Source organism: Mobula birostris, chromosome 20 (assembly GCF_030028105.1).
Source record: "Mobula birostris isolate sMobBir1 chromosome 20, sMobBir1.hap1, whole genome shotgun sequence".
NCBI classification, from domain to species: domain Eukaryota; kingdom Metazoa; phylum Chordata; class Chondrichthyes; order Myliobatiformes; family Myliobatidae; genus Mobula; species Mobula birostris.
The window spans coordinates 63566066-63582563 of record NC_092389.1 but is presented as its reverse complement, the minus strand read 5'-3'; the positions used below and the strand labels follow the sequence as shown (position 1 = coordinate 63582563).

At 44.6% G+C, this 16498-nt stretch overlaps 1 protein-coding gene across 1 annotated transcript in view; it reads left to right on the top strand.

Moving 5' to 3' along the window:
• The window catches only part of LOC140185253 (uncharacterized), a 122188-nt gene that overhangs the window by 48037 nt on the left and 57653 nt on the right, over positions 1 to 16498 (top strand). The window contains exon 2 of the mRNA XM_072238641.1: positions 4672 to 4680. Coding sequence (XP_072094742.1) covers positions 4672 to 4680 — 9 coding nt within the window. The remainder of the gene's footprint in view (positions 1 to 4671; positions 4681 to 16498) is intronic.

Genomic DNA, 16498 nt, shown 5'->3' with positions numbered 1-16498 from the left:
CAATCCCAAGTCTAAAACAACGAGTGAAAGTATTGAGGCTGGGAGAGAGTCAATTAAGAGAGAGGGGAGAGAAAGAGATCAGGGAGAGTGTGGAGTGGGGGAAAGGGAATTTATATTGTTGTTTGGGAAAGAGAAAGCACTGTTGGGAGAAGCACGAATGGAGTTTGGTAGAGAGAGATGGGAGAGGCGTGTGTGAGACACAGAAGGGAAAGTAGGGGAGGCAGATGGGAGTGGGTAATAGAAGACCGAAGGAAGAGTGTGGACTGGGAGAGAGAAAAAGGGTAGAGTGAGAGAAAGGGAAGGGAGAGTGGGGAGAAAGGAAGAGGAGAGAGCGTGAATAAGAGATGGGAGATGAACGAGGACTAGAAAAAATGAGGGAGAGTGGGAAAAGTGAGAGAAATCGGAGAGTGTGCATGTGAGAAAGAAAAGCGAGTGTGGGCAGTGGGAGACAGAGAGTAAGGAGAGTGGAGAGTGGGAAAGTGAGGATTGGGTACAGTGAACGGAGAGAGAGAATGAAGTGTGAGGAGAAGGAAAGAGAGAGATAGTGAGGGCGGTGGGCAGTGGGAGAGAGGGAGGGCAGCGTGGGGAGTTCGAAACACAGAGAAAGGGCGGTGTGGAATGATAGAGAAAGAAGGAGGAGCGGGTAATGTGAGAGAGGGAAGGGGTGGAAAGTGTGAGAGAGAGGGACCAGTTGCAGAGAGAGAAAGTAGAAGATGGAGCGGAAGAGAGCACAGTGAGGGTAGGGAGTGGGAGAGAGAGAAGGTAGAGTCGGGAGGGTGTGAGAGAGAAGGAATCTTTTGCGGTTTGAGAGAAAGAAGGGAGAGTGAGAAGTGAGGGAGAGTGGGGAGTGAAGGTGGGGGAGTGTGTATGGGAGAGAAGGAAATGTACGGAGTGCGTCAGTGAGTGGGAATAGTGGGGTTTGGGAAAGTGAGAAGTGAGAATGGGGAGTGGGAGAGAGAAAGGTTAGTGGGGGGTGGCAGAGAACGAGGTGAGAGTGGGGAGAAGAAAGATGGGAGATTGGGGCCGAGGAGAGGAATTAGGGAGAGAGAGGAGTAGAAGAGAGAAGGGAGTGTGGGTCCGGGAGAGAAATGGAGAGTGGGTATGTGAGGAAGAGAAGAGAGGGTGCGGTGCGAGAAAGAAGAGACGGGGTAGTAAAAGAGGGGAGGAAGTGTAGGGAGAGAGGGAGAGAGACAGAAGGGTGACTGGGGATGGAAAAAGGGAGAAGACAGAGTGGGGAGATGATGACAGATAAGGAAGAATAGGGAATAGGTGAAGAATAAGAAACATTGTGCTATGGAGCAGAATTCCGGAGAAAGGGGAGTACGGGTTACACTTGAACTACAAGGGGACCAATATCCTTTCAGGGAGGTTTATTAGTGCTATTGGGGAGGCTTTAAACTACATTTGCAGGGGGATAGAAACGAGAGTGCCAGAGCTGACAGTGGAGATGGGGTGAAAATAAGTGATGTTAGAAGTTCAAGCAAAGCCGCGAATAGAAAGGTTGTGAGTGGTGGTAAAAATCTTCTGGGGTGTATATATTTCAATGCTAGGAGTTTGCGGGGTAGGCAGACGAGTTGTGGGCGTGGATTGACACGTGGAATTATGACGTTATAGCAATTAGTGAAACTTGGCTACAGGAGGGGCAGGACTGGCAGCTTCATATTCCAGGGTTCCGATGTTTCAGATGTGATGGAGGCAGAGGAATGGAAGGTGGGGGGGGGCGAGGGTGGTTGCATTGCTTGTCAGGGAAAATGTTGCAGCAGTGCTCAGGCAGGACAGATTAGATGGCTTGTATACTGAGTCCTTATGGGTGGAGCTGAGAAACAGGAAAGGTATGGCCACATTAGTGGGGTTGTATTATAGACCACCCAATAGTCAGCAAGAATTGCAGGAGCAAATCTGCAGAGAGATAGCAGGCAACTGCAGGAAACATAAAGTGTGGTGGTAGGGGATTTTAATTTTCCATATATTCATTGGGACTCCCATACTGCTAGGGGTCCAGATGGGTTAGAGTTTGTAAAATGTGTTCAGGAAAGTTTTCGAAATCAATATATAGAGGTACCAACTAGGGGGGATGCAATATTAATTCTCCTATTAGGAAACGAGTTAGGACAAATGACGGAAGTGTGTGCAGGGGAGCACTTTGGTTCCAGTGATCATAACACGATTAGTTTCAACTTGATCATGGATAAAGATAGATCTGGTCCTAGGATTGAGGTTCTAAACTGGAAGAAGGCCAAATTTGAAGAAATGAGAAAGGATCTAAAAAGCGTGGTTGGGACAGGTTGTTCTTTGGCAAGGATGCGATCGGTAAGTGGGAAGCCTTCAGAGGAGAAATTTTGAGAGTGCAGAGCTTGTAAGCTCCTGTCAGGATTAAAGGCAAAGTGAATAGGAACAAGGAACCTTGGTTCTCAAGGGATACTGCAACTCTGATAAAGAAGAAGAGAGACATGTATAAGAAACACGGTGTAAATAAGGTGCATGTGGAGTATAAAGAGTGCAAGAAAATACTTAAGAAGGAAATCAGGAGGGCTAAAAGATGACGAGAGGTTGCCTTGGCAGTCAAAGTCAAGTATAATCCAAAGAGCTTTTACAATTATATTAAGGGTAAAAGGATTGTAATGGATAAAATTGCTCCTGTTGAAGATCAGAGTGGTCGGCTATGTGTGGAACCAAAAGAAATGGGCGCGATCGTAAATGTTTTTTTTTTTTGCGTCTATGTTTACTAGGGAAGCTGGCATAAAGTCTATGGAATTAAGGGAAACAAGTAGTGAGATCATGGAAACTGTACAGATTGAAAAGGTGAGGTGTTTGCTATCTTGAGGCAAACTAAAGTTGATAAATCCCCAGGACCTGACAGGGTATTCCCTTGGACACTGAAGGAGACTAGTATTGAAATTGCAGGGGCCCTGGCAGATATATTTAAAATGTCGGTGTCTGCAGGGGAGGTACCGGAGGATTGGAGAGTGGCTCATGTTGTTCCGTTGTTTAAAAAAGGATCAAAAATTAATCCGGGAAATCATAGCCCGGAAAGTCTAAAGTCGGTAGTAGATAAGTTATTGGAAGGGTACTAAAAGATAGAATCTACAAGCACTTGGACTTATTAGGGAGAGTCAACATGGCTTTGTGCGTGGTAGGTCATGTTTGACCAATCTGTTGGAGGTTTTCGAGGAGGTTACCAGGAAAGTGGATGAAGGGAAGGCAGTGGATGTTGTCTACATGGACTTCATTAAGGCCTTTGACAAGGTCCCGCATGTGAGGTTATGTAGGAAAATTCAGTCGCTAGTTATAAATGGGGAGCTTGTAAATTGGATTGGACATTGGCTCAATGGATCAAGCCAAAGAGTGGTAGTAGAGGATTGCTTCTCAGAGTGGAAGTCTGTGACTAGTGGTGTGCAACAGGGATCAGTGCTGGGTCCATTGTTATTTGTCATCTATATCAATGATTTGGATGATAACGTGGTAAATTGGATCAGTAAATTTGCTGATGATACAAAGATTGGAGGTGTAGTGGACAGTGAGGAAGGTTTTCAAAGCTTGCAGAGGGATTTGGACCAGCTGGAAAAGTGTGCTGAAAGGTGGCAGCTGGAGTTTAATACAGACAATTGTGAGGTATTGCACGTTGGAAGGACAAACCAAGGTAGAACATACAGGGTTAATGGTAAGGCACTGAGGAGTGCAGTGGAACAGAGGCATCTGGGAATACAGATACAAAATTCCCTAAAAGTGGCGTCGCAGGTAGATAGGGTCGTAAAGAGAGCTTTTGCTAAATTGGCCTTTGTTAATCAAAGTACTGAGAATACGAGCTGGAATGTTATGATGAGGTTGTATAAGGCATTGGTGAGGCCGAATCTGGAGTATTGTGTTCAGTTTTGGTCACCAAATTGCAGGAAGCAGAAAATAAGGTTGAAAGAGTGCAGAGAAGGTTTAAAAGGATGTTGCCGGGACTTGAGAAACTCAGTTACAGGGAAAGGTTGAATAGGTTAAGACTTTATTCCCCGGAGCGTAGAAGAATGAGGGGAGATTTCATAGAGGTATATAAAATTATGATGGGTATAGATAGAGTGAATGCAAGCAGGCTTTTTCCACTGAGGCAAGGGGAGAAAAAAAAAAACAGAGGACATGGATTAAGGGTGAAGGGGAAAGTTTAAAGGGAACATTGGCGGGGGCTTCTTCACACAGAGAGTGGTGGGGGTGTGGAATGAGTTGCCAGACGATGTGGTAAATGCAGGTTCTTTTTGAACATTGAAGAATAAATTGGACTGAAGCATGGATGGGAGGTGTATGCAGGGATACGGTGCCTGTGCATGTCAGTGGGATCAGGCAGAAAATGGTTCAGCACAGCCAAGAAGGGCCAACAGGCCTGTTTCTGTGCTGTAGTTTCTCTATGGTTTCTATGTTTTCTAACAGTGTCACTCCACTCTTGAAGAAGTGAGGGAGGCAGAGGAAAGCAAACTAAAGGCCAGTTGGTCTGACTGTAATGTTTGGGAAGATGTTAGTTTCGATTATTAAGGATGAGGTTTCAGGGTACTTTGGGTAAAAGATAAAACGGGCCGTAGTCAGCATGGTTTATTGACAAATCTGTTGAAATTCATTGAAGAAATAACAAGCAGGATACACAAAGGACAATCAGTTGACATTGTGTATTTTGAATTTAAGGCCTTTGAAAAGGTGGCACACGTACGGCTGCTTAACAAGCTACGAACCCACGATATTACAGAAAAGAGTTTAGCACAGATGAAGCAGTGCTGATTGACAGGAGGCAGAACGTGTGAATAAATGGAACCTTTCTGTCTGGCTGCAGATGTCCAGTGATGTTCCACAGGGGTCTGTGATGGGACCGATTATTCTATGCTATATAAGTGACTTGGATGATGTATTTGATGGTTTAGTTGCAAAATCTGCAGAGGACATGAACAGAGATGGGGGGAAAGGTAGATCTGAGGAAGTAGAGAGGCTACAGGAGGAGCTAGACAGATTGGGATTGGAAATGGCAAATGGAGTACACTGTCGGGAAGAGTATGGTCATGAACTTTGGAAAAAGAAATGAATGATTAACAATGTTCAAAACGGAGGAAAAATTATGTAGCCCCCGTGCCTGCCTCAGGGTCGCTCAGCTCGCTGTCTTATAGGGAAACAGCCCTCGGCCCGGCCAAACTGGGTAATAGTTTGTGTGGATGCTGTGTGATATACCCCAGCCCGCCCAAATAACAGACAATACACCAGATACGATTAAATGATTTACAGTTTATAGATATTACTGGAACTATATAATTAATAGAGAATAAAATATAAAAAGGAAAGTAAAAGGAGCCACGCTTATCAAAGTTCTGTCTCTTTGTGCACAAACAGTTGGCGCTCAGGACCCTCCTTCTTCACCCTGCGATCCCCTCGGACCACCTCAAAATGCCGCCTGGGTCAACAACGTTTGTCGACCAGACTCTCCACAAGTGTCCGTCACCGTCTCCTCTCCTCGCCGAACTCCCTGAACCTCGGACTCCTGATCGGGGTCCGACCCCGTTAGCCGACTCACAGCACCTTGTCCATCCTCACTCTCTCTCTTGCGCCTTCTGCCCCAGGCATCACAATAACTTACAGACACACAGAAAGAATAACATCTATCCGAATTGTTCGTAACAGCCTCTTATTAATAACATAATCCACACAATCTGCTAGCGGTAGGACTTTCACAGCAGTTAACGTAACAAAGGAGCCATTTCAGTTATAACATAACAAAGAAGCCATTTTAATTAGCCTACGCAGTAACATAAAAGAAGAAACCTCTTACACTCTCCCCCAACCAAATAAAGTCATGTTGTCATGACTTCTAAATAACTCTCCAACCAATCCTACAGACACAAAAACCCATCCAGATACACAGAGTGACACTGCTCCCCGAACAGTAGACCTTCCGCCTGTCCACGGGCACGACATAGGCCAACATATCTGGGAGCTTCCTGATCCTCCGAGACCTCTGTACACCCTCACCTAAACCCTAACGGCTCGGACACTACTGGGGATACCTCGGGTCTGCTTGCCAACTCCTCTCTCAATCATGCTACCACTACAGCTCTGAGACACCCGTCCTGTGTCCGGGGCCCCGCTTCTTTCCCCCCTTTCTCTTTCTTTCCTCACTTCTCCTTACGCTCTTCCAATCTCCTTCCCACGATCTCCATTCTCCTCCACAGTCCCCTCTCTCTCTCTCCACCCGCCTTTCTCCTTCTCTTTCTCTCTCTCTGTCTCCCCTATCTCTCTTATCTTTCTCTGTCTATACATATACATTTCCTCAATTTCTCTATCTCCTCTCTTTTCCTCATCCATTCTCTTTCACACTCTCCCACTCTTTCCTCCATTCTTCCCTATACAGTCACTGCCCTGCATCTTTCCCTTATTGTCTCTTACTCCATTATGCCCAACCTTTCGCTGCCTCTCTCCTTCTCCCCAATTCCCCCTTTCTGTAGCTTGCTGTCTCCGCCACCCACCCATCCAAACCAGCACCCTCTCCCACCCCACACCGTGATGACTGTTTCACACACTCAGTGAATTACAGATGTCGTATAATTTCTCGTTGGTTGGAAAGATTCAATGTTTTCTCAGAAGATAAAGGCTTGTGGATTCACGGAGAGGCCTGTTTGTTTCCGTTTAGTGTGCTACTGAATAGGCAGAGGAAGGGAGAGGGGGAGGGGAGGGGAGGGGAGAGGAGGGGGAGAGGAGGGGAGGGGAGAGGAGAGGAGAGGAAAGGAGAGGAGGGGAGAGGAGGGGAGAGGAGGGGAGGGGAGGGGAGGGGAGGGGAGGAGAGGATAAAATGGGACATTTGCTTTCAGTGAATCAAGACACAGTGATAACTTTTGATTCACATCCCCTCCATAAGGATCAATTCATCACCTCGAGACTGGGAGTGCGGTTTCGTAAAATGTAGGGGGCAATTAATTAAATTAACAAATCATACAGACCAATTAATCACAACACTGCGTGAGGTAGATTGTGAAGTTAGTTGTCCATCTCTCAGGAAGTCAGAATGTTCAACGTGTGTGGGGTCTTTGATAATATGGACTGTTTTATTGACGCGGGGAGATGTGTAAACAGTGTCTATGGTTTGCACGATGTACTGAACTTGTTCACAACTCTCTGCAGCGTTTCCGGTGGCTGCCTTAACCACACGACTAGTTTCCACACAGAATGTATTCTGTAAAAACAGCCAATGGTGCTTACATCTACTGTGATGAAGTGTTTTGAGGAGTTGGTCATGGCTGGAATCAACTCCATCCTCTGCATGGACCTGGACCCACTGCAATTTGCCGATCGCCGATCGTCTCCACTCAGCCTTAGATCAGCAGGACAATAGCAATACACAAGTCAGGCTGCTGATTACAGCTCAGCGTTCAACACAATCAGACCCTCAATTGTAATCAACAAGCTCCAAACCCAGGCCCTCTGTACCTCCTTCTGCAACTGGATCCTCACCAGGAGACCACAGTCTGTGTGGATCAGAAATAACATCTCCTCCTTGCTGACAATCAACACTGACACAACTCAAAGATGTGTGCTCAGCTCACTGCTCTACTCTCTCTACACCCACGTCTGTGTGGCCAGGCTCATCTATAAACTTGCTGATGACAGAACTATTGTTGGTGGAATTTCAGATGGTGACGGGGAGGAGGACAGGAGTGAGATCGATCAGCAAGTTGAGTGGTGTCACAGCAACAACCTCGCATTCAACATCATTAAGACAAAGGAATTGATTGTGGATTCAGGAAGGGGAAGTCGAGGGAACACACACCAGTCCTCATCGTGGGATCAGAAGTGAAAAGGGTGAGCAGTTTCCATTCTCTGCCTGTCAACATCTCTGAGGAACTATCCTGGGCCCAACATATTGATGCAGTTACAATGAAGGCACAATATCGGCTATATTTCATTCAGAGATTGAGGGGAATCGGTCTGTCACTAAAAACACTTGCAAATTTCTACAGATGTACTGTGGAGAGCATTCTAACTGGTTGCATCACTGCCTGGTGTGGAGAGGCCACTGCACAGGATCGGAAAATGCTGCAGAAAGTTGTAAACTCAGCCAGCTCCTTCATGGACACTAGACTCCACAGCATCCGGGACACAGTCAAAAGATGATGCCACAAAAAGGTAGCATCCATCATTAAGGACCCCCATCACCCAGGACAGGCCGTCTTCTCGTTGATACCATCAGGGAGTATGTACAGGACCCTGGAGACACACTCAATGTTTCAGGAACAGCTTCTTCCCCTCTGTCATCAGATTTCTGAATGGACAATGCAGCATGAACACTTTCTCAGGATTGTCCATCCTGTTGTGCACTACCTTTTAAATTTAATTTTATACATACTTATTGTAATTTGTAGTTTTTATTACTATGTGTTGCAATGTACTGCTGTCACAAAACAGCAAATTTCACCACATATGCCAGTGAAATTAAACCTGATTCTGATACACAAACACACACAGCTGGGCTCAGACACACAACACTCCCACATTCCTCCCTTTGTGACTCCCTGCTTGCTCCGTGGCCCCCGGTATGAAGCTCAAACTGTTGCAACACCTGCCCTTTAAATTCATGTCTGAGGGTGTGTTGTATCTGTTCACTGTTTGAGATTGATATTAAATGAAGAGCATTGAATGGGAAGGAAAGTTTGAATATAAGAATAAAGATCTCCTCTGAAGACATTTGGGGTCCTGGTGAGAGTGTACATGGAACACTGTGCACAGGTCTGGTTTCCCTCCCAGAGTCAGCCTGTGGGATGAAGGGAATGAAGAGAAGGTTTCCCAGATTGATTTGGGGGGTGAGGTAGCATCCTCAGAGAGATTACACTGACTGGGCCTGTCTCAAAATTAGAGAAATAAAAGGTGGTCTGACTGAGACAGACAGAGTCTCACAGATTATTGATCGGGTAGAGGCAGGAATGATGTTTCCCCTGGCTGGGGTGAGGAACCAGGGGTCACAAAATATGAGGTCAGCTTAGCAGGACTGAGATGAGGAGAAATTTCATCACCCAGAGTGCAGTGAATCTTTGGGATTTGTTCCACAAGTTTTCTAAATTCAAAGAGCAAATTTAGGGGCCCTGCGATGCTGGGAACTTTGCAGGAAAGTGGCGCTGAGGTCAAAGATCAGGCATGTTCTGAGTGAAAGGCAGAACAGGCGCAAGGGGCCGAATGGCCTGCTCCCTGTTTCTTATTTTCTAAAGTCCGAGTTTACTTTTGTGTCTCGTTGTCCCTTGGCCTTCAGCCAGTCGGAATGCACAGCGGAGCGCTGAGAGCATCGGAGATCCATCGGCAGCCGCTGCGGGGCAGCTCCCGTCTCCCAGCAGCAGGGGTCGGGTCCGGGAGGCAGCTCCGGACAACGGGTCCCGATCCACGGCGGGAACGGCCGGGCACCCTCTGTGTGGCTGAAACATCTCACTGAATCCCCGCCAGTCTCTTCACCTCTGCCATCGGAAGGGTTCAAGGCCCCGGCCGGTGTTGCAGCCTTTGCCCGAGGTGCAGCTCCCAATCTCCGGCCTCTCCCCAGTCCGCTCCGAGCGCTCACCATCCCGCCCACTGACACTCCTCAGCCAATGGGAGCAACAGTCTCCCAGCGGTACTCGCTGATTGGCTGTGAGTGTTCTGAGGGCGGGCTGCTGCGGTGAGCTGGAGCTGTCAGTCACAGTTTGTTCTCAGAATCAATGGAAGTTCCCCGAAGCTCAAAGTTAAAAGTAAATTTTATTATCAGAGTACAGATAAGTCACCACATATAACCCCACTAATTTTTGCTTCCTTGTACGCCGTTTGTTTTGCTTTTATTTTTGCTTTAACCTCTCTCGTTAGCCACATTTGTGCCACTTTTCCATTCATGATTTTCTTTTTTCTTGGAATATATTTTTTCCTGCATTTTCCTTATTTCTTGTAGGAATTTCATCCAATTCTGCTCTGCCGTCCCTCCATTTAGCTGACTTTTCCAATCGACTTGGGCCAGTTCCTCTCTCATACCACTGTAATTTCCCCTGTTCCACTGAAATATCGATACACCTGATACCAGCTTCTCCTTTTCAAATTTGAAACTGAACTCAATCATATTATGATCACCACTTCCAAGGGGTTCCTTTACCTCCATAACACTATCATTCCTTTATAATACTATCATGAAATTTAGGAAAGCTCCTTTCAATAAGATTAGGACTGACTGGGAAAAGGGATTGGGCCTTACTATCCCGGCTGATGACAAGGATCATATTTTACAACTTGTTAATACTTCCTCTATCTGTTCCAAACACTCCTTAATTCAATTTAAAGTTGTCCATAGAGCACACATGTCTAAAGATAAATTAGCTCGTTTTTACTCTCATATTAACCCTCTTTGTGATAGATGTCATGGGAAGATAGCTTCCTTGACCCACTTGTTTTGGTCTTGTCCTACTCTGGAAACGTTTTGGAAAGACATTTTTAATATTATCTCAAAGGTTTTGAATAGTTATATTTCTCCCCATCCTATTACTGCTATCTTTGGATTACCCAAAACTTCTAGTAATTTACCCCCCTCAGTGCGTAGAATGATTGCATTTCTTACTTTAATGGCGAAAAGATTTATTCTACAACGTTGGAAGGAGATTAATGCCCCGACTACGTTTTTTCAGTTCTCTCAAACGATACTGTGTCTAAATTTGGGAAAAAAATCAGAAGTAAGCTTTATGATACTTCAGTTAAATTTGAACAGACCTGGAGATCTTTTATTCAATGTTTTCATTTAATGTAACTTTTTTTTTTTCTCTCTGATCATACATACATTCCCTTTGCGGATTTATCTGTTATTAGCGGATGTCAGGTTTGAGGACGTGATTGTTTAATTTGTTCAAGTCTACTATTTACCTAGTTAGCCCATTGCTTTGCTTTGTAGGTTAGTTGCACGGTAGGTTTTTTTTGGCTTTTTTTTCTCGTTCTATTGATATATATGGAAAATTAGTATACAGCGATATTACCTTGTTATTTTATAACTAACTTACGTTGTTTGCATTTTTTTTGTATTAATATTACTTGTATATTTATATCTTAACAATGTATTGGTTGCTATATGTTTTACCTTTTGTGTACTAATTCAATAAAAAAGATTTAAAAAGAAAGAAAGAAAGAAATTGGTCAAAAACTATTTTCATGTAACGCTCCAGAATATCCACAGAGATAACTGAGAGTATTTAATGTTTCTTTATATTTCTCAATTATTTTCTGATCCGGTGCTTCCATGTCAGGTTATTATCCATCCACATACCTGGATATCTTACCACAAACGCATTTTAAGGAGTTTGACCATATCATTTCAAATCAAGTGGACGTCCATTAATCCTGTTTGTAAAACACATAAATTGTCTTGTAGCTACCAAAAAGTTAAATCCCATCTATTTGCCGACTTTTCGACCTTATTAATTGCTAATGCATCCTATATACAGTAAAATTGAAATTGCTACCTCGAATCCATAAACCTCCATCATCTGCATATAGTGATTTACGCACTCTAAACCTATCTCATAAAAATATTATTAATTAAAACATGAAATAATAAATACTGCCTTGTGGGATCTCAATTTCTATCTCATAACAACCTGAATATAACTTGCACACCCGTACCTGACACAAGACATACAATTAAAAAAAAACCTAGAAAAAGTTAGATAATCACCCCCATCCTCATTTCCACAATTTCATAAGAAGTCTTTCCTTCCATAAATACCACCTGCCTTTTGAATAGTAAAAATACAGCTGTTACATCATCTATATTTAACTGTCCTTTCCTAATATCATCTTCCAAAAATAAAAATGAATTCAATGTCGTACTTTCCCACCCATACCTTTACAAGACTATCAGAGGTTACAGCGGGACATTGATAGGATGTAAAACTGGGCTGAGAAGTGGAAGATGGAGTTGAACCTAGATAAGTGTGAGGTGGTTCATTGTGGTAGGTTAAATATGATGGCAGAATATAGAATTAATGGTCAGACTCTTGGCAGTGTGGAGGATCATTGGGATCTTGGGGTCCGAGTCCATAGGACACACAAGGCAGCTGCGCAGGTTGACTCTGCTGTTAAGAAGGTATACGGTGTATTCTCCTTCATCAACAGAATTTAGGAGCCGAGAGGTAATGTTGCAGCTACATTGGACACTGGTCAGACCCCACTTGGAGTACAGTGCTCAGTTCTGGTCGCCTGACTACAGAAAGGATGTGGAAACCATAGAAAGGTTGCGGAGTAGATTTACAATGATGTTGCCTGCATTGGGGAGCGTGCCTTATGAAAACAGGTTAAGTGAACTCGGCCTTTTCTCCTTGGAGCGACGGAGGATGAGAAGTGACCTGATAGATGAGTATAAGATGATGAGAGGCATTGATCTTGTGGCTAGTCAGAGGCTTTCTCCCAGGGCTGAAATTGCTGCCACAGGAGGGCACAGGTTTAATGTGCTGGGGAGTAGGTACAGAGGAGATGTCGGGGGTAAGTTTTTTTACTCGGAGAGTGGTGAGTGCGTGGAATGGGCTGCCGGCAACGGTGGTGGATGCGGATACGATAGGGTCTTTTAAGAGACTTTTGGATAGGTACATGGAGTTTAGAAAAATAGAGGCCTATGGGGAAGTCTGGTAATTTCTAAGGTAGGGACTTGTTTGGCACAACTTTGTGGGCCGAAGGGCCTGTATTGTGCGGTAGGTTTTCTGTGTTTCTATGTTTTTAAACACTCAATTACCATACATTCCACAGGTTTACATAAAGAAGACGTTATTGATATTGGCCTATAACAAGGAGGATCAGACAGGGAGCTCCAGGTATTAGAATGGGCACTACTACAACCATTTTCCATGAGGAAATTAGATGGCCAAACCTCAAAATACGATTCAAAATGTTAGTATTTTCAAAAAAAGGAAACCTGTTGAATCAAGAATTTCTTCTACAAGTTCCTCATACATTTTGTTCCCATTCACAACTCTATACCCTGCCCTTTTCCTTATAAAACTGGCAACACCACCCCTCTGCCAACTAACATGTCAAGCCAAACGACAATATAATCCTACACAGGAGTAAAAAAACTTAAAATGTGCAGGTTTCCTGAAAAGATATAACATCGGAAAAATCTGACAAATCAGAAGTAAACTTCTTAAAGTCTTGACTACTATAAATCAGAGTTCTCGCATTTCATTGCAATATTTTAATCCTATTATGCATGTTCACAGGTAGACTGGGATACAGATACCCCACCTAACAAAACTTCATTTAAAGCTTCCCGCAAAACATCAGTTACACCAAGATACCGTTCTGCAGCTTTCACAATAATTTTAATTTACTGAGCAGGATGGGATGCCTGAGCAGTACAATTCACCACATCGGTTATAAACATCACAAACTTCATTTTCTCCGGCAGTGAAGTATCTTTGGTGGGAGAACTGTGATGCCGGCATATCCACTGACGTCACAGTCTGTGCTCTGACTGGGAACACTTTATCCAGTTTACCTGCTCTGCTTGCTGTACTTGTCCATAACAGGCCCTTCTGCTCACTGTGTTGTTCTGAACCAACTGAACTGGACATTTCATGCGTTATCAAACCAATCTCTCTGCCTACACAAGGAACACATCCACTCTGTCTGTGCCTCCCACGATCCTGCAAACGTCTGTCAGACCTCCCTCAGCCTCTGCCGGAGATTACCCGAGATTATCCAGTCTCAATTTATCTGAGCAGCATCCTGTTTAGCCTCTTCCACTCACCATCCAAAACCTCTGCATTATTGCTACATTAGAATGCAATTCTCCAGATGCAACATAACTGCCTGACACTGGAACCAGTATCTGGAGTAGTGAGCTCGGATTCCAAGCTCCCTCAGTAGATCGATACTGTCCAATCCCGCCCCATGAGTATAACCGCAAGGGGATAATGCTGAGCCTTTATGAGACGCTAGTCAGGACACACTAGGAGTATTGTCAACAGTGTTGGGCCCCATATCTCGGACAGGATGAGTTGTCATCAGAGAGAGTACAAAGGAGGTTCAGAAGGATGATTTTGGGAATGAAGGAGTTAACATATGAGGAGCATTTGTCAACTTTGAGCGTGTACACCCTGGAATTCTGAAGAATGCAGAGGGAATCTCATAGAAACCTACTGAATGCTGAAAGAACCAGATAAGGTGGATGCCGAGAGGATATTTCCAATAGTGGGGCTATCAAGATCTAGAGGGCACATCCACAAAGTTGAGGGGCCACTTTTTCAAACAGAAGTAAGGAGGATTTTTTTTTATCAGCCAGGGAGTATTGGATCTGTGGAATGCTCTGCACAGACTGCGGAAGAGGCCAAGTCTGTGGGTATATTTAAGGCAGAAGTTGATCGTTTCCTGATCGGTCAGGGCATCAAAGGATATGGCGAGAGGTCAGGTGTATGGAATTGAGTGTGATCCGGGATCAGCCATGACAGAAAGTCAGCAGACTCGATGGGCTGAATGGCCTAATTCTGCTCTTATGATTTATGGTCTTATGGACACAAACCCCCTCAATCGTGATGAATCTCCTCTGCAGTCTTCCAGCACAAAACATCCTTCGTACAGAATGCTAAGCAGAACTGAATGCAACTTTTCAAGAACTTTGGCAAGTCCGGCAGCATCTATTGAGTGGAATAGGGTCGATGTTTGGGACAGAGCCCCTCCCTTACAGCACTGACACAGGCCCTTCGGCCCAACCTTTCCATGCTCTCCTGGTGTCCATTTAAACTAATCCCTCTGCCTGCCTTTGACACAGAACATAGAAATCTACAGCACATTACAGGCCCTTCAGCCCACAATGTTGTGTCCATCATGTAACCTACTCTAGAAACTGCCTAGGATTTCCCTATCGTATGGCCGTCTATTTTTCTAAGCTCCATGTACCTATCTAAGGGTCTCTTACAATATCCTATTGTATCTGCGTCTACCACTGTCACTGGCAGTGCATTCCACACACCATCCACTCTCTGTGTGAAAAACTTACCCCTGACATCCCCCTTGTACCGATTTCCAAGCGCCTTAAAACTATGTCCCCTCCTGTTAGTCATTTCACTCCCTCTTTCATATCCACATTCTTTTTGTAGTGAGGTGACCAGAGTTGAACACAGTACTGCAAGTGGGGACTAAATGTCTCCTAATATAGCTTCAACATTCCCTCACAGCTCTTCAACTCAGTCCCACGGTTGATGAATCCATCACACCAGACGCCTTCTTAACAACACTGCCAACCTGTACAGCAGCTTTGAGTGTCGTATGGACACGGACCCCAAGATCTCTCTGACCCTGCACGCTGCCTAAGTGTCTTACCATTAATATTATAATCTGTGTTCAAAATTGACCTGTCGAAATGAACCACTTCACACGTATCTGGGTTGAACTCCATCTGCCACTTCTCAGCCCAGTTCTGCATCCTATCTATTTCCCGGTGTGATCTCTGACAACGCTGCAGACTACCCACAACACCCCCGACTTCTGTGTCATCAGCGGGGCCTTCTGGGAGTTGTAGTCATAGGACTTCCTCCCCGCTAACTCCCTGCATTTTGTTTCTCAGTCACCACAGACATCACCGGAATGGACTCACCGAGGCGTCGGAGGAGAACCACACCCGTCCCTGTGGGCGCCGAGACCGGCGACCACCGACCGCAGCGACTCGCTGAACTCCGCCATGGCGATGGAGAGGAGCAGCAGGGGCTGAACAGGGGACAGATTTCCACCAGCCTATCGTAGGTCAGGCCCGCCTCTGAACGCTGCTGTCATTGGCTGCAGTGTGTGTCGGTCAAATGAGAACTCAAACGGTGATTAGTTAATATGAACGTCAGTCAGCCGTACTGTCTCTATGAGCTTGAGTTTGGATTTTGTCGGGGATGCGATGCCACTTGCAGGAGGTGGAGTATTTGGTAAAGCAAATTGGGAGAAATGTAAGTTTTTAATGTGATGATGCATCCGTCTCCAAGTGACACTATTAAGAAAAAAAGGACACAGGTCATGGTGAGGAAGGATGTGATTTACTGGAGGTCATATTGACATAATATTTGAAGGGTCATTTAACTTGGAATTGTTTGGAGTATGATTTAGAAAATAGGGGGATATAAAATGATCTTAATATTTCAGCATTGATTAATGAGGGCAAAATGATTGTTACTGAAACAGGGAAGGTTGTGTTACTGGCTGGGTCGTGTGCTGTGATTCATAATAAAGATAATTTAAGTGAATAAGTTATTCAATATAGGGATATGTTTCTAAGTGAATACGCTGATGTGTTGGAAGTCAGCTGTATCAATGATAGTATCATTGACGTAGAGTTTTCTTTGTACAATTTTTTTTAAATGTCTATTATTTATTCAAGTCAGGCATCCCCAGGAAAGGGTGATATATGTAATTGTAGCTGTATGTAATTCTCTTTTGTGAAAATATTAACATATTTGAATCGTGTTTAGAGATTGGGCCATCTCCCTCCCTCACGGAATATGGCAGCAGGATTGCCTGTTTTCTG